Source organism: Cornus florida, unplaced genomic scaffold (assembly GCF_030987335.1).
Source record: "Cornus florida cultivar Cherokee Brave unplaced genomic scaffold, ASM3098733v1 CherokeeBrave_3.0.0_Hap2_Chr10, whole genome shotgun sequence".
NCBI lineage: Eukaryota > Viridiplantae > Streptophyta > Magnoliopsida > Cornales > Cornaceae > Cornus > Cornus florida.
Genome location: NW_026775580.1, coordinates 102,125,161 through 102,144,133, shown reverse-complemented (window position 1 = coordinate 102,144,133; position 18,973 = coordinate 102,125,161). Strand labels below are relative to the sequence as shown.

The following is an 18,973-nucleotide window of genomic DNA, read 5'->3' as shown; positions in this document are numbered from 1 at the left end:
TATTTTCTCTTACATTAAGATTATGCTGTATTAAAACATCTATTTAAAAATAATAATTAAATTTTATATAGTTTCATTTTTTATTTTTATTTTCATACAACTAGCAAGTTTGATTTTCCTTTTTATATTACTTGTTCGCTTTCTCCTTATTTGGGTTCACGAGACTATATTATTTAGAACAATTATTTCACCCTTTGCGTCCTCATTATAACATTTTCTTACATAAACAACATTCAATGTGGAAGGCGTGATGAATTTTTATGCATGAGGTGCTTCAGTGGCATTGATTCACGCACGGATTTATTTTTTATATTATGTGCTTTTTTTTGCTATATTGGGATTATACACCTATAAAATTTTAATACTACCCCACTAGAAAGTCTAGAATTTTAGAAAAATTTTACTATTGTTCTTATTCAATGGTTTGAATTTTTTTATTTTTTATTTTATTTTGATGTTGTTAAAGGCTGCCGCCGCCCCTTTCACATAATTTTTTGATTCGTCCCTCCACTATTGAAGATACTCAATTGGTAATTTTTTGAATTTTTTTTTTTGACTCCATAAATTACACGTGAACTTCTCTTTTTTTGCTGCAAACTTGAACTCAATTATTTCATTTGGTTTGAACTAAGCCCTTGGTTAGTTTTGAAAACATCTTTTATAAATTACATGAATTTAAAAAAAATGAGAATAAAAAATGCTTTCAAGGAGGTCATTGCTTGGTGCAATATTTAAAGTTCAAGTGATAAGCCTGAGAATGTTAATTTGAATCTCACAACAGTAATTTTTATAAAATAATAAGAAATAGTAGAGGCCTATTGTTACGGGGGCAAAGTCCTGTGCGACTTTGGGGTATAAGGACAACACTCATGCTAGTTGGTAAGCAAAAACACTTGACTAGAAGGATTTCAGGGAAGGGCGTGTAGGTTAGTCAAACTGGTCAGAGGATCATCGTCTACACAAACTAGTCAAAAACTGGAACCGTTCCCCTAATGAGAGGGTCAAGACAGGCCGAAACTAGTAAGCATGAAACCTTATAGCGAAAGTCGTGTAGGCTGAACCCTGCGATGATTGCGGCACGGGCCATCTTGCTTTGCTTGAAACTTGAGGCCCGTGACACCTATACACCCTCTCCGCTTCAACATCAACTCTCTAATTGAATGATAGGAATCCATGGCTACAATCGTTAGAATGCCTCTTAACCTAGTAATGTTAAATTAATCTTGTTTTCATTCAAAATTTTGGTGTTGATTTCTTTCACGTAAATCGCGCATGAAGTTAACAATTATATACTTGCAATGCTTAATCTACAACAGTGAGTGAACTTAATTATTTATATTCTTCAACACTAAATTCACATAAACCAAAATACATTAATGTCACTCTGTACATAGTATTATCTCACCACCATTGCAATCAAAAAATATGATGTGTAGAAAATTTCCTCTACAAATCAATTTACAACATCACACGAGTTGTCTGATTGTAACTATTTTGTTTGGATTTGATTTCTTCAGCGCATCGCAGTGTCCTCTCTATTTGGTAACCTCCTCCAATACTCACTTCCCTCTCCAAATGACAACAATAGCTCTCAAACACACTCACATTCACGTGCAATTTGAAACTCATCATGAACACAAATTCAAGCTCCAACTTGTTCATTTCGTTCGTCGTTAATCCCCCAACTCTTGCAAAGTATGAATTCCTGTAATTCCTGTTCCAAACACAAACAAAGACGAAGAAATTTAGACAAGCTCCACATATTTTGGATTATTTTCATATTTTAATAGACTCGACTGTTAATAATTTAATTTAACCTTTTGTTTTCGAGAACAATAAACAGTTTTGAAAAAATTGCCAAACAAGCCCTTATTCTGTAGTGGCCAAATGTTTTCTGCATAATCTGTATTCAATAACCAAAAGAGAGAGAGACTTACATGTCTTCAACATACTTAGAAGCGACCATAATAGTGGTGATGAGAAGCCTATGTACATTGCGAGCATTGATCCGAAACTGGGGATGAATCTGGCAAAACCGATCAATATACACATAGGCAACCACATACACCGACGGACCGGCGCGAGTATACCGGAAAATCCTCTCTAGGTATGACTGAATGGTCATGTCCGGTGTCTCATGGCAATCAAAAACACGAGCTTTGGCATTTGTTGACAATGCCCATTTGCAGTTTTTGGCAATCCTCTCGTTCCTGGCCAGTGTTCTCTCAATCAGAGAAGCAAGAACAGAGATCACTAATGGGGTGTGTGAGTCTTCTTGGTATGAGTAACAATATAAATCATCTCTCAGCTTGTTTGGAGATATTGAGATTGTAGACAAGGCCATTCTAATTTGTTGAAATTTAATGTATAATTAAGCTAGAGAGAGAGAGAGAAATATATATATATAGAGAGAGAGAGAGAAATGGGGGGTTTTACATTGGAAGGAGGAGGTTGAGGGAGGAATTTATAAAGGGGGAGATGAGTCTTTAGTAGAGTTGTGATTAGTGAATAAAGCAAGTAAATTAGGGCATTTGGAAGGTTAGTGGAAGGAGGGATAATATCAAATTATAAGATTTTTGCCTCCTCAATCCAAAGGCAAAGTACAGAGTCTACAGACAAGCCAGCTAGTTTTTTTTTTTCTTTATTTATATAACATATAATACATATTAGTATTAATTTTAGAAATGCTACTGTGAGATCAATCTCATGCTAGTTGTCATGAACTCTTTTTTGAATTAGTATTATTATAATTTTTAAATAAATAATGTACAACTTCCATCATTACTTAGCAAATGTTAAAGTGATCTTACTATATATATATATTATAAAATAAACAAAATGATACTTTAATTTTCCTGAAATGAAGTTAAAAAAAATAATACTAATAAATAATTTTAAAAGTTAACTCATTGTGTAATTTTGAGTTTAGGAGCGGGCACTGAATTGATTGTAAGGTACTGAACTACTAATTCAGTCAAGCACAGATTTATGAATTTTTTTGGATCTGTTCCTGAATTTAGTGTGCCAAATGACAATATAATTTTTATATTAATCTATTTTTTATAGTTAGATGCAAATTTTAATATTTGTATATAATAATGAAAAGAAAAATAAAACAAAAAATTCATGAGAAATGCTATAGGAATGGGATTGGTAACATTTGGTATATATATATATATATATATATATATATATATGATTGTAGTGTTAATATATAGAAGTCGCCGACAGTGGGGTGGAGGGTAAGAAGAGACATGGATGGGTGGAGGTATTGAAATCTGGTAGGTCTTGGAATGGGGTCCACGATGAGACGGCATTAATAGAGAGAGAGACTTTGTGGATCTTGAGATTTGTGTCAAAATTTAAGGATGTAAAGTGTGTGAGTGGGCTAGTACAAGTTACACGTGCAACAATCAAATTCTTGCGTTGCAACTTGCAATTTTTGTGGGTACGATTTGGATGGTAGGAAAGTAACACGTGATTCTTCCTCACACAGGGTTACTGTATGTATAATGCTAGCTTTTTTATTTAATAATATTCAGGTACATTCATCAATAAAACCTAGTTATTTTGATCTTATCTGTGAATTTACTAGCATGTGATCTGCGGCTAGCTTGAAATTGAAGATGGTGTGAAATATCAATTTAAGTATGAGGAATGAATATTTGCAGTAAATAAGATTTTACGTAAGTGTAATTACTTGATTGACATTTTTTAGGTTTATTTGTAAAGCTTAGAAAATTAATATGGCTTTACTGAATTATGCGGGTCAAGATAGTAACTTAATATGGAGTGCATGTTTAAATTGTGAAACGTTAATACCATATTGATTTTATAATTATTAAAAGGGTTAAGCGTAAAAAAATCCCTTTAAATTATTGTTCTTTTGCAAATAACCTCTTGAATTAAAAACCGCTTCCTTAAATTATTGATTTGTTACAATTAAGGACAAATTCATTATAAAAAGACTATTTTACCCTTTCTCATTAAAATTTTTATTTCTTATTAAATTATTTTTATTATCTTTTCTCTTATGTAAATATTAATTATACTATTTACCTTAATTTTATTTTTAGTATCAATTTATCATAAAACGAAAAAAAAAATAAATAAATAAATTTGTAACTACCATTTTTTAAATTGATTAACTTATTATTAAAATTTTATTATTTATAATAAAACGTTTTATAACCAATTTCAACATTTTTATCGTAAAAAAATATCATCTTTTTCATACAATATATTGATGAAAAATTAATAAAATACTTTTTTAAAAAAATACTTTCTTTTCATGTTATATATTCATTAAAAATTAAAAATTTAATTAATTTTTTTTAAAAAAATTCTACTAAAAATTTGTATTCAAATAATTCATTAAAAAAATTAAAAGTAAATTTATGCAAATTTAATGAAAATATCTCATCAAATTAGTATGATTTTTTTCATAATTTATTTAGATAAGAAAAATATATTAAATGTAATTTAATAAGAAGGGCATTAATGTCATTTAATGAAATATAATATAGTACTTAGGGTATATTGTAACAAAATGAAATAGTTTAGGAAGTTTTGTATACAAAATATAATTTAAAGGAATTATTTACAAATTTAAAAAAAAATTTAAAGAAATTTTTTGCACTTTACCTTTACTAAAATAACGGAAATCGAACCATATGCATAATAGTAATATTTGATCATTTCAAAATATTGAAGAGATATACAAAACTTCTATAATTGATTTGTTCCAACCAATTGAAAAGAAAATTAATAATCCACTTTCAACTATGCTTGTCAGATGTCAGTGTCTTGTCACATAAGTGGATAGTCATTGTGTTTGTTCTGCTTGTATCACCAAACCACTTTAGGTAATTGGTAAATACTGTGATTAATATATATTTGTAGAGTGAATAAAAATTAGGATAAAGAGTAATAAATTTTCTTCAATTATTGATCAAAATCATAAAACTGGTCTGAACTAAGTAATGCTCCTAAATTATTAGAACAAAATTCAAATTTACCGACACCGGAACTCGCCGGAAACATTAGATTACGAAATTGCCCTTATCATTTTAGTGCCAAACACCACCTTACAGTCCACATTTTATTGTAGTGCCAAATACCAACCAACCAGACCACTACCCAATTAACTCAGATACCCATCCGAGAAACCATAGCTCCTTCAGCCATTGAGCTCATCCATATTGATGATAAGAAAAACCAAAATTAAAACACATTTTTATTATCTTATTTTTCAAATCATCACATCTTTATCATCTTTTATCTCACAATTATTGGAACCTTTTGTAATATTGTTTTCTCTGTTCACCTCCTGAAAAGCGTAGAAGACATGCGATCAAGAGAGAGATGCGTTGATGAATTTTCTTGTCTGCTTGGAATCGGAACCTTTGGTATCTATGTATTATCTTTGTAAATATATATATAGTGCTTATCTTCATTTCATTAAAAGGAATAAACGTATGTGTTTGGATGAAATTAGAATAACAGAATTCATTTATTCCTTCTGATCAATCACCAAAAATGGTTTGGTGTTATTTATTCCTTCTGATCTTAATATCTTAGAGGACTTGGACTGAAAATGAAAGGCGCAGGATGCAAAGACACTCCTGCACTTGCCTTTTTGCATTGGCTGAGCATCTCTTATCTACCAAATTGTCACCAATGTTTTTGACAAAGGTTACTATACTATCAATCACCAACATCCCCACCTTCATCCTTATCAATAACATTCGTGCAAGCCTATACACAGACGTATACCGACCCACCACCAGCCGACGACCACCACCACCCACCGACGACCACCTGCAAACCCATCTTCTATGGCGATCCATACGCAGACAACCACAGCCGGCGGTGGCGCCACCGCCGACCACCAAACAGCACTCTATGGATTATTTACCTACCTCGGTCCCTAAGAATCCAAAACCAAATCAAATACAAATGTAACTAAAATTCATTTATTTTGCATACTGTTTGTAATCTCTTTTTGATATATTCATAGATTAGGTGGGTTTTGGGATTAGGCCCTCTCTCTAAAAATAGTAGCAGAAACAGAGAATCAAATAGTTATTTGGCTTTGATATTTTGAGGTTTGGCTGTTTGGAAATTAAGTTGATTAAATATGGGGAAAGTGAGTAGAGAGAGAGAGAGAGAGAGAGAGGTGGGTTTCGTCTGTGATTGTCGAAAGGTTGTAGAGCATAGAAAGATATTGCAATTTGCAGAGAATGGAGAGAGTGGAGTCGGGGTTGATGGTTCGATTGGGGCCAATTAGAAAGGGTAAGATTGTCATTTTCAATTTATAGCATAGGTCAGGTGACTACTTTACGGTCAAAAACTAACGAAATAGTGTCATTTGGTTGCTTTTGCAAAAAATCGGATGATTTAGGAAGTTTCCTATTAAAAAAAATAGTTCGAAGGGATATTTTCGGAAGAGAGAGTAAAGTATAAAAGGGTTTCTTACACTTTACCCTAGAAATTAGTACATTTTTCACAAGAAATAAGTGGGAAGCGATTGTAGAAGAGAGAGAACACATGAATGAGGCATTAGAGAGCAGCATCCAAGTGGATACACCAAAAATAGATAGATCCACAAAAAGATGGATATTAAACCAAATCAAGTACGATTGTACAATATCCCGGGTACAGTCAAGTCGATGGGTAAGGTCTCGGACCCCATTTATATCTTGCCCATACCACCCCAAGATCATGATTTTTGTGGGCCCAACCTGAAGTCAACATATTTTTCCATAATTTCATCTGAACACAAAGACCAAATACCATCAATTATTGTTCGTGATTTTTGGCACCGGAACTGTGCCATTTCCCTTCATTTTGTTCAACATTCATTGCACATACAACTCTTACCAGTGTCATCCATTTCGGTGCTAATATATATATATATATATATATATATATATATATATAGAAGTATAAAGAATTAGTTGAGTGAGATATCACGTGTCAAAATACCTTAAGTATTATATAGTTTCTCTTATAATCAATTTTTTGTTAATCCAATAATGATTTAAATAATTCGGACGATGAATTGCATTAAACTCCTTTAATTTTAAAGTTTTATAGTGTCTTACAGTAACTCTCTTATTTTATATATTTTTGTAAAATATTTATATATATATATATATATATATATATATATAAAAGAAGCCTTCCAGCTAGCCGAATGAGGTTACTTTTTGACTTATTGTCAAAAAGGCCCTTACAAAGTTAATGAAGTTTTTTTTATGCAATTTGCCCAATTATATATAAATATAATATTAATATATTATTTATATTATATAATATAAATAACCCTTTAAATAAGTTGGAAGAAAAAAAAAATTAAAAGGTGGATTTACCGCTACAAATCATGAGGAGTTTCTATGTTGAGTCACCCGAGAATGCATTCATTACTCATTAGCCAATGGAAGAGATCATAGGTTTATGTTGATGGGATTTGATAATGATTCTATTTAAATTTCAAGAGAATTATTTAGCTAAAAAAAATCAACATAAGACTTATATATACATCAGACTGACAGTACATAAAGCAATTTTATATGCTATTATTTCTTGTCAAATCAACGAATTATTTGATTGGATGTATAACTAATTTGTTTGATGATTAAGAGTTCTTTTTGAAAGTCCCACCATTATTACGTTTGTTGATTAACTACATCTTGAAGGAGTATTATTACTGTATTAGATAGGCATCCAACTGCTAGGCTGGCTCAATCTTAACAGAAATCCACTGAAGTTCTGTTCACCTCACTTGTTTTGGGCCCAGCCCAAAAGTCTTCTCAGTTTTTAATAAAAATTAAACTTTTTTTTTTTTCTTTTTTTTCAATTTTAATTTCGAGACACCAATTCTATGTAACTGAAACATAACATCTATGCAAGTTTCGTTCAAGTTAAATATATATGTATGTATATATATATTCAACAAAATCACTTATTTATTTTTTTTGTATTATTAATAACAAAAGTGTCTTAAAAGTCATTGCTATTTGGTACCAGCCCAAAGCCAATCCTCAACTTTCATTACTTCAGATGGGCCTTTCCAGCGCAATATAGGTACTTGGGCATTATTATTAAGCGTGATTATTATATAAAAAATAAAAAATAAAAGTGAAGAATAAAAATAATTGGGTTGATATGAAACCTGTACTTCTATTCAGGTACGGACTTACTGTGGGCCTAGTGGGGGCTTTTGTTATAGCATTTTACATTCTCAAATTTGTACTTTTTTACATTTATATTCATAAAATTTTAAAATTATTCTCACTGAAATTATGAAAAAACATCTCTTTATAAATTTGTTCCCCTCATATAAATTTCTAGATCTGTCCCTATTTCGATTGGAACTAAACTAATGCATATTTTACTTTTATTAATTAATTCTTTTCGGATCAAAGATAATTGGAGTAATTACTTTTTATCTTTTTATGAAACATACATACCATGAAAAATAAAATAAAAATGTTATAAAATTAATATTAATTGAATTATAATAAAAGTGGGAGACAATGGCCCTAATACAATAGATCAAAACGGGCAACATTGGGCTTCTTTTGGTTCAAGTCATATTGAATGGTGGAGCTGGGCCGATCCATTTTTACATCCTTGAAGAAATCAACATCAAGAGTCTTCTGTTGTCACAACAAAAAGAGAATTGAAATCATAAAGGAAAATAAAAAAAATAAAAAAAATAAAAAAACAGAAAAAAAGTTATCCACTGAATATCTTAAAAGCCGAATGGGATAATCAGATTGGCTGATTCTATATGGCTTTATTTTTGTGGGTACTTTGAAAATGAATGATCATGAAAAAATAGTGGAACTTTTCTTCCTTTTTTATATATTTTTTTGATGATCACAATTTATGGTCCAAAGGTATCTTTTATATGGATTCTGTTCACTTTCTGTGGTCCGACATCCTTTTGTCATTTGGGCTTGTAAGCTTTTTTTTTTTTTTTTTTTCGGATTTTAACTTTCAAGGTTTCCTAAAGCACAGAAATGGGTTGAATATTCTATATGTGTGGCCAAATCACAACATGTATCAACATCTACTATGTGACGCGTGATGTTCTTAAATTATTGTCTGGTTTTTGTTACAACGAACGAATAAAAAACGAAAAACAAGGCTTTCAATGAGAACATGTTACCAAAAAGTTGTGTGCGGGGGAGTGATGGTAGGAACTCGGCGTTTGCACTCCACATGTCAGTGTTCGAACTTTTCAAGCTTCTTACGTTCTCGACTCATCCGGTGTGTGGCTATGGGACTGTGCTACATTACCCCCAGTTTGGCGCCATGGGGTGGGGTCCCTAAGGGGCCTTATTTCAAGAAGTTCTGGGTCATCAAAAAAAAAAATGTTCCCTATCATGACAGGTGGCACAGGAGTTTTGTAACATCAGATATAAATAAAAAATATTTTGGGCTAAAACAATACTTCCAATAACTTAAATTTTTAGATCAAATAACAAGTTTCAGAATTTTTTCTGAGGGAGCCATTATTGAAGAATTAAAAAAATTATTTTATTGAAGATAATTTATTATTTTATTTAAAAAAATTATCTTCAAAGAATTAAAAAAATTTGATGATAATTTTTTTAAATAAAATAATAAATATAAAATTTTAATTTTTTGTGGTTTGTCTAATTCAGATTCTTTGATATTTTAAACGTGTCAATGCTTTCTAAATTACCATGGATTTGGGACGGAAAGAAACAAAAAAGCAGAATTTCTTTACTTTCTTTTGGATCTAAACGCAAGAATATATATAGTGAGTATTTTTAAAAAAATTGAGTGGGAATATCAAAGTGTGAAAGAGAATCATGAATGTGGCGGGCAGTAGAAAGTGAAAAAAAGATTATTATCTTTTGGATCCAAAAGATTAGTAGAATAGGAATGTGAAGTGTGGTATTTTTACCAATTGAGATGGTGTATTTTTAAAAAATTTACAAATTGGGTGGTGTCGTTTTCAAAATTTTAACAAAAATTATAGGTGATAATGTAAATATGAAAAAATCCAGTGTGGGCATCCGCACCCCTTGGTCATTAACCAGGTCCCTTTTTTCATACTCAACAGTGCACATATAGTGAAATTTATTTATATTTTTATTTATATGTCATGTTATAATCGATCGGAATCGTATAATAATTTTTTTATATGTTACACATTCTAAAGATAAATAAATAAAATAAATGTCGCATATGTTGCTATCTACCTAAACATGCAATGTATCTTCATGGAAGATAACTGTAGGACATGTGGAAGAATAAAATGTTGGAGATATTATGAAAGAAATTATTTATAATATGCACGTCATGTGACTCGTGTCTTTCTATTTTGAAGCACAATAGACAAATCTAGACATTGCAAAGATTAGAAAGTTCATTGCACTATGTTTGCTGTACAAGATTTATATAGATCTTTTATATATATATATATACATATTTATATATTTCCGTAAGTGAATTTCATTCAAACTGAACAAACATAAACTACAAAATATTCAACAAAAGCAAACTAGCCGACCATGTGTGCGTGTTTTTCATTTCTTATTCGCTTTTCAATCACATGTTTCTAGTTATATAAAAAAAAAATACAAAAAAAAAAGCGAAGCAGGAGTATGATTTGCAATTGAGGTGTAACGGACTCGAACAAATGTTGGTGTAAACTGATCAAATTGAAAGTGTGCAATGGTATCAGACCCTTAAAAAATTATTACGAATCAACTGCTACGTCGCGTGTTGACCGATACAACGAACCATGAATAAAAGATTTATATAATTTTTTATTGAAATTTATGTGTAAAATGTCGGATCTCATTCTTGTTTTGATGAAAGTCAATTTAGGTAAAATAACACATCAAACATAAAAATAATTGGTAATTGAGTCTCAGAAACGGACCCATTCATAGTTCAGTGGGTGCAATTGACCCCACTGATTGATTTTTTTTTTTTTTTTTGAAAAAAAAGATTGACCCCACTGATTTTTTATTTATTTATCTATTACTATATACTTATCAATATATATTATATATAATATATCTATAAAATTTTAAACTTGTCCCGCTAATATTATAAAGTTCCTGCAATTGACCCTCAATAATTTCATTGTAATTCAAATTAAGTGAGCCAACAGTTCATAAAAGTCTCAGTGCTTGACTTCCCAAATAACATGTTCAAGTTGCACAGGGGTCCTCTCTTATCCTTCTACCAATAGTGTCATTATCATATTAATTCGTTGTATTTCAAGAGATGTCTGTAACCTCATTATATAATGTGTTTACACATGCTTATGAGAATAGTCGGTTGTTCTAATTCTCACAATAAATAAAAGCATTTGAAAAAAAAATAGTAAAAAACTTAAGTTCATAAAAAGTTTTATTTATCTATTTCTTTTTGTAATTAAGAGGTAAAAAAAATTAATTAGTTATATTTTCTCGTCTTTTTCCTTAATCATGTGTACATACAAACTTTCTGTATACAGTAATTTGGATATATATTTTTTATTTGGGTTTAACCCTTTTCCAGGATCCAAACATCACGCATAAAAGAGGCTAGCTAATGAATAGAATGTGACAACTTACATTGGAGTTAGTAGCAATAATTACTTCAATTGATTTTTTTATTTTCTGTTTTATTATTTTTGTTTTTTCATAGAAACAAAAATAGTTTGACTAAGTCATTTCAAAGCTTATTTTAAAATATAATACATGATCTTTTATTTTTTAAGGACTTAATTTCAACTATACCACGAGTCCAATTATACCAATCATTGGAATTGGAAAAAAAATATAAAAATATATAAAATTATACCAATCATTCATGAATATTTGTATAACTATTTGATTAGAGGAATGTGACAAACAGGTCCATGATGATTGTGAAGTTGTCAAACTGACTAGCCTTCCTGGGAGACAAAGTGCCTACATATTCAATGCAAAAGTGTGTGGTTATCTTATAGTCCAAGCGTTTCCTTCACTCTCCAATCAGTTACCATATATATATATATATATATTTATATATCTCTTGTATTATATATAAACAAATATATATACGTGTGTGTGTGTGTGTGTGTATATATCTAACTGAAGTGGGTGGTCACAGAACACATCCAAGAGTCTCATCAATGGATGCTTACTCTAACAGCTATGTCTACTGTATGTTTGGGACCAGGCTATTGAACAGAGAGGAAAAATAATGCTTATTTTGGAAGTTCTGAATGGTGCTTTCAATTTAGAATGGGACTAAATTTCTTTTCATTATAATTCTAAAATGTTTAATTCGATACTCCCAAGTACTCGATAAATCGATGTATGTATTGAGACTCAGACCGTCTGAAAAAGTCAAACATATTTAGTGGCTTTTTCTTCTTTTTCATACTGAGGACTTTTATTTTTGTATCTCTTTTTCAATATTGAGACTGAGGAGATTCGAAATCTATTTATGTCTCTTGATGTAAGTGCAACATTGAAAAGGGGTTTGAATCATTGTTTACTTTTTAACTCGAAATGAAATGCAAATCCAAATTTGAATGTGACAGAACCTGAGAATTTTTATTAGATTATTATTTCTTTTATGAGTATCCTATGGTCAAGCTGAGTGATAAGTAGACATTGTTATTCATTACTTTGTTAAATCACATCACATAATACACAAAAAAGACTCTTCCTATTACTTATATAAAAGATTCTTACATGTTATAAATGTTCTTTGTCAAGCTAATTCTACAACCACTTATTTTTATTTTTATTTTTATTAACTATTTAATAAATTACAGACACATATCTATTTGTTTCGCTGAAAATTTAAACCCTAGCCATTTATTTGAAAAGAAATAACAATTTTTGGTAATTATAATCCAAAATCTTTTAAGATGGCAATATTATTTTTTCTTTTAATAGTCGATAAGTTTTCTAAAATATTTAATGTAGACATAAATATGGCTATTATATATACTCTCTTCGTTCAGGTTTTTTTTTTTTTTGGGGATGTCATGGCACCAACTCTTTAAGGTGAAAAATTCAAAATTATCCATTAATTTAAAGTTAAAAAGTTCATATTATTAATTGAAAATAATAAATAAAAAAAATATCATAACTCAAGAAAATTTTGAAATATAAATTTTTATATTGACGTTTTTAATGAAATACGAATTTTGGGTGGTTTTGAGACAGTACTGTGCGTTTATTAATAATTTAGGGGCATGGAAAAAATTGACATGGGAAAGAAGACACAAGTCATTCATTACACAGTAGGTGATGATATTATTATTAGATATCAAAGCTTTAGGCGAACTTGTGGTCAACATAAACCCAATCATTTATTGTTCTTCTTTTAGTAAACATTGCATGTTACTTTGTTACATGCCTCCTTGCTTTGACACAGACCATGATGTGCCACACATAAATTTTATTACACATGAAATAAACAACAATAATTCTTCAAATCTCGGACTGATTCCAAGGTTAGTATTCTCATCACTTATAATTAAACATATATGTAAAGGTTATAAAAATTATATATACCAAAATATAATATATCTTAGTTCTTTGCTTAGGGTGGGACCCGGCAATTTAAGCACTTAATGGTGGGAAGTAGTTGAAAGAAACTAGTAACACCAAAATATTCACACTACTATTATATTATTATATAATCAAAGTAACAGCAACATTAAACACGTCCAAACGTATGAAAGAGTCCAAACATATCCTAATTCCTATGTTTTTCCAAGTTCATTACTACTCTAAGCTGAATTAAGGTAAAAGATGATGAATGTGAAGTGTAACGTTACATCTAGTTCTTGGTACCAAAAGCTGCAGATGTTTGTTGCATTTGCTGATACAAGGCAGCCATCCTACCGTATGTATCCATGGTCATGGGCTGTAACAAAATCACAACCAATCAGAACTTCCACCCCATCGGACATCTCATAATCAAGGGTTGTGATTGAAACACACCGCATATATTTTTTACCTGTGACTGGCATGCCAGGAATGCGGACATGGGATCGGCCATTACTGTTGAAGGATTGGCTAGTCGGTCCACAGTGCTATCCCACGAAGCCATGGGCATGAAGGCAGCCGGGGGAATAACCGGAGGGATTCCCGCGATGTTAGGGCGGCCCATCGTGTTCATGTCCATGACACCCATCCCCATCCCCATTCCCATACTCATTGGGGTCATCATAGACATCTGGAGCTGCTGTTGCAGGGTCATTGGCAACATCATGGATGACATGTTCACTCTACTCAACATGTTTACTTGAGATTGCAATTGTTTCAAATATTCAATCACTTCATCAAGCATTGAAGCTTTATCGGTCTGAAATAACACCACAAGAAACCACAACACCAATAAAAATTCAACCCAAGTGGTCAAATTATTTCAAATTAACAATATCAACAGAAATAGTTGTAATAATTTGTTGTGTTATCGAATTAAATTAAAAGTGCATTAAAGAACTCCTCCGAAATCTACGCCGTGATAAACATGTACACCAAGAAATCAATGTACAACAGTGGCAACTAAATGATTAATGGATAGAAATGATTGATTTCGTGACCACCACAAAAGTTGCGAGGGCCTACCACCATTGCAAGGGACTTATGTGGTGGTGGTAGTAGCTGGTTGTGGTAGAGGTGCTAGTACGTGTTTGTTTCCACAGACTATCCTTCTGTCAAGTGACCTCTATATATTCTATATATCTCTGTGTGTGTGTGTGTGTGTGTGTGTGTGTGTGTGTGTGGATGAGGATTGATCATTGGATAATTTGGATGATTCCTAAAATGGACGACTACTACTTGAACTCATAAATGAGTTGGACCACTTCTCATACAAGTCATTGTCTTTTACCCCCATTTTTGATTCTTTCTTTTCCTAAGTTTTTGTGTTTGGTTATTTACCATATTTGTAAAATATGTCGTATCACTCAAATGATAATGAAGGGGAAAATAATAATTCACATATCTAAAAATACATATTATATTAAAAGTATGTTTGGATGTGAAAAAAATTATTTTAAAATAATAACCACCTTAAAAAGGAGATTGCAATCATAAACCAATAGGCCTGTGACCACGGTACCAAGCCCCCATTTCCTAAAAGGAAGTAAGGGATTTAAATCTTGGTGGAAGAATGTGGGTGTGAATACCAAACTAAGAAAAAAAAAAAAAAAAATTGCAATCATGAGTTTTACAATTTCAAATAGCTTGAAAAGTAACTTTACGAGAAATATTTTTAAAATAGCATTATAATACTAATTTACTGCAAAATCACTAAGATTAAATTGGTGCGTATTCTAATAATAACTTCCTTTAATTATAAAAAATAACTACTCATTATTGTTCCTGATACTCTGTACCCAATATTTTCTGATTCGTATGTGAAGTGTCTAGATCAAATTATTTATTTAGTTTTGGAGTGAATAAAATTAAGAAACATAAAAACACCAACTTTTCAAAAGTAAATCACACAGGGAAAAAGACTACAACATTCAAAAGTTACGAACGACATATCTGATGTTCATCAAATCTGAGAAGAAAATTATCAACGCAAGAAAGACTTACATAATATATTAAAAACTCATACCTTACTGGAATTTGGGACCATCTTCTGCAATGTCTTCATCCTTTGGTTTATCTTATCTCTTCTTTTCTAAACAAAAATACGAGAATAAATTAGATTAAAAAATTCTAAGAAAACCAACAATTAAATCTCCAATCCAAATATTCAATTCACACAGAACTCACTTTAAATATACATGTGTGTGTCAATATATATATATATATAATACTCCATACATAGAGACTAGAGAGAGAACATACACGTTCAGATTGGTTATGGATAGCAGCAGCCCTACTCCTAGTTGAGACACAGGATCTCCCAGTTGCTTTCTTTTTGTCTTTCTCTTCGCCAGCCCTCCTCTTTAAAATTCAAAAGAAACTATAAAATTTAAATAATATATACATATGCAACTATTATAAGGTTCAATACCCAAATTCTATAGCGTCATGTATATATATATATATACTTTGAATAGGAATAGAGGGGACAAAAACAGTGCCTGTGGTCTGCTGTGACAAACGGAGTCATGGTCGTCGGTTGTTGTCGCCTTCGTGCACTGCTTGCCGGAGCTCGTGTCCTGCGACCCCATGGAAGTAGAGGTGAACGCTTCCACACCCAGTTCTCTCTCGCGCGTGTCAACCGTCACTTGCTGACTCTCCAGCCCAAACGTGGCACTCCCACTGACGCTGTTGTCCCTGCTGCTCCACTCGTGTGCCACGGCCACCGGCACACGTGCCACCCTCCTCGCACGCTTCAGCGCCTCCTCATCCCTGGTGTTCTCAAACGTGGCTTCCCCGCTGCAAGACCCAACATGCGTCGAGCTCCCCACCACGCACGTGCCAACCACGGGCACGTGCGTGGACCTCACCTCCTCCGCTGCTCTGTTGGGAGACGGCACCAGCGCGTCCATAGTCATGGTGGCGGCCGCGGCCGCTACCGCCTGCTGGTGGTCCAGCCATGGCACGAAGTCGTTGCCTCCGCCGTCCACCAAGGCGGTTTTGCAGTGGGGCAGACGTGTGGCTTGGTTGACTATGGACTCTAGGGTTCCGCCGGCACGGGGCTTCTCCCACGGGTCTTTGGTGAGTGATGAGTTGCCCGGAGGTTTGTTAAGCAAGCGCGGATGGCGTAAACCGTGCATCGCTAACTGCCCATTTTCCCATGTTAGCTCTGCCACTTCGTAGTCTAACCTGCACGTACAATAAATCATACCACCGCCATTAACACAACTATACGCATGTAAACTGCAAATATATATATATATATATAGAAAGAGATAGAGATAGAGAGAGAGAGTACATGGGAACATCATGCGGAAGAGAATTGGAATTATTGGAATTTGAGTGAGCACGGACAGTAAGCCGATGAGGGGTTTGATTGTCTTCGACGTCCCAGCTAGGAACACACTGGCTCATATTGGCATACAAGTTGTAGGTGCTGCTACTTGTGAGCTAGAGAGTAGAGATATGTTTGATTTAGACTAGCCTTATATATACTTGAGGTATCTTCATCCTGAAGTTCTTGTAGAGAGAGAAAGAACTGTTTTTTAATGTTTTGTTCTTATGATGTTCGGAGGAGGCAGTAAAGCAATGAGAGAGGGGAGTTTCAGTATTTATTGTAAGGATAAGCACAAATCTGTTTTGGAAAGAGATGGAAGAAGAGTTTGGTCCTGGGAAAGAGAGAGGTATTTTTTTATTGGGCGTCACAAATAGGGGCATCTATAAAGAGGCTAATGTGGGCTGCAACCACATAACCCACAAAGGAACTTCACAATGATAAGACGCCCACATTTGTACTTCCCGCATGCACACATTCCAGAGTTATGCTAAAGGAAAATGCTCTTATGCTACTATTTCACATACTATATGTTTGCGTGTTTTTTTAATTCATGTATTTTTTAATAAATTAATCCTGATTAGTCCAAATTATCTGCATTGTATTCACCTGACTTTAACAAAATTATTTTAAATGTTTAATAAAAAAAATCAAAATATATTTTTTTGGTAAGGAAACAAAATGCAAATAATATAAAGACGTTTAATTATTATATATTTTAACATTTGATTTTTTTGGTTATTAAAAATTGCAATGACTAGAAAAACTTTCGATAGGACTTAAAAGTTTGGCGCAACTAACGCTTTTTTTTGGGATTTGGGCTTTTTTTCTTTTTTTTTCTTTTTTTTTTTTTTTTTTTTTTTTTTGGGATATGGGCTTGGCACAGGTAAAGGTGTTAGATTCCATAAACCAACTCCATGACCCACCCAAATCCCACCCTTCCTACTCTTTAAAAAATATATATGAAATGTTATAGAAAAATTAATTCTATAATATTGAAGACTTTTATAAAAAATAATATATTGGATAATATTCATGTGAGAGTTTGTAGAATATGTATATAGTTATTATTGGAGAAGATTTATGAGAGCATGGTGTTTGTTAGAAATAATAAAAATTTAACCCTTAATTGTAATATATAATTGTATACTAACCGTTCATCAGAAAATCATTGCCAATATATATATATATAGTTAGTGTCAAATACAAAAGTAGGTGGAATGTTTTAGGGTGACTAAGTAAACAACTCGATAATAAATAATGAAATTTTAAAGTTGGATTATTATGTATAATTGTATACTAACCGTCAAAAAAATATTATATATATATATATAGTGTAGACGGAGGAGATAAAACGTTTTAGGTTGACTCAACAAACAAGTCGATAAGAAAGAATGAAATGTGTAAATTTCTATGTCAATAATTTACTCAATAGGGTTATTCCATAATTTTTTTCCCTATATATATTTGTATCTCTCTACAGTAATATCGCATATGTGTTCTACTGTTATACTATTCAAATATCCATACGAAACTATCAAAAAGAGATTCAAATTCCTTCTCTACCATACCATTTAGATCTTATTGAAGTGATAAGAGATATTTGGAGATCGTTGAAGGTATGATGAAGAAATGTTCAAAGATCGTTGAATGTATGATAATCGTGAGCGTGAAAGGTTTTATCGATGAAAGTTGCCTTGAAGGTATTTCTTTGTGTTCAAATTATGTCGATCTACAGCAAATTTTTTTTATTTTTTATTTTTTTTATTTTGAGTTTTTTTTTTTAAAATTTTATTTTAAGTGTTAGAATCTTATCAACTGGATACCTGATTTTGATAGAGGGAAACTGGGAAAGGAATTAGAGGTTAAGTGAGCAAAACCAAAGTATTAAAATCTTATTCCTTAGAAAAATGAGTCACCTAATAAATGGAGAAAGTTGAGTGGATATAAGTACTCCGGAAATAAAGTATTAAAATCGTATCGGTTGGAAATAAAAATTTGATAGCTAGAAATGGATTTTGATAATGTAATAATTCCCTCCTTAATTTAAAAT

General features: G+C 31.9%; 2 protein-coding genes across 2 annotated transcripts; both read right to left on the bottom strand.

Moving 5' to 3' along the window:
* Nucleotides 1-1,353: 1,353 nt before the first annotated feature.
* On the bottom strand, nucleotides 1,354-2,643 carry LOC132279527 (cyclin-U2-2-like). The gene is made up of 2 exons (XM_059781520.1): nucleotides 1,938-2,643; nucleotides 1,354-1,714 (listed from the first exon to the last, which is right to left on the bottom strand). The coding sequence occupies exons 1-2, from the start codon at nucleotides 2,342-2,344 to the stop codon at nucleotides 1,459-1,461; spliced, it is 663 nt and encodes a 220-aa protein (XP_059637503.1). The 5' UTR covers nucleotides 2,345-2,643; the 3' UTR covers nucleotides 1,354-1,458.
* A 10,994-nt stretch (nucleotides 2,644-13,637) lies between these two features.
* On the bottom strand, nucleotides 13,638-17,301 carry LOC132276492 (transcription factor UNE10). Its single transcript, XM_059777928.1, has 6 exons — nucleotides 16,885-17,301; nucleotides 16,088-16,775; nucleotides 15,849-15,947; nucleotides 15,613-15,678; nucleotides 13,999-14,346; nucleotides 13,638-13,905 (listed from the first exon to the last, which is right to left on the bottom strand). The coding sequence occupies exons 1-6, from the start codon at nucleotides 16,998-17,000 to the stop codon at nucleotides 13,819-13,821; spliced, it is 1,404 nt and encodes a 467-aa protein (XP_059633911.1). The 5' UTR covers nucleotides 17,001-17,301; the 3' UTR covers nucleotides 13,638-13,818.
* Between the last annotated feature and the right edge of the window lie 1,672 nt (nucleotides 17,302-18,973).

Excerpts from the sequence above, each read along its gene's own strand:
- LOC132279527 (XM_059781520.1), bottom strand. The coding sequence starts at position 2,344 with ATGGCCTTGTCTACAATCTCAATATCTCCAAACAAGCTGAGAGATGAT. Across the intron at positions 1,715-1,937 it reads TCTAAGTATGTTGAAGACAT|GAATTACAGGAATTCATACT; the intron begins GTAAGTCTCTCT and ends TGTTTGGAACAG.
- LOC132276492 (XM_059777928.1), bottom strand. The coding sequence starts at position 17,000 with ATGAGCCAGTGTGTTCCTAGCTGGGACGTCGAAGACAATCAAACCCCT. Across the intron at positions 14,347-15,612 it reads TGGTCCCAAATTCCAGTAAG|ACCGATAAAGCTTCAATGCT; the intron begins GTATGAGTTTTT and ends GTGTTATTTCAG. Across the intron at positions 13,906-13,998 it reads TCCTGGCATGCCAGTCACAG|CCCATGACCATGGATACATA; the intron begins GTAAAAAATATA and ends ATTTTGTTACAG.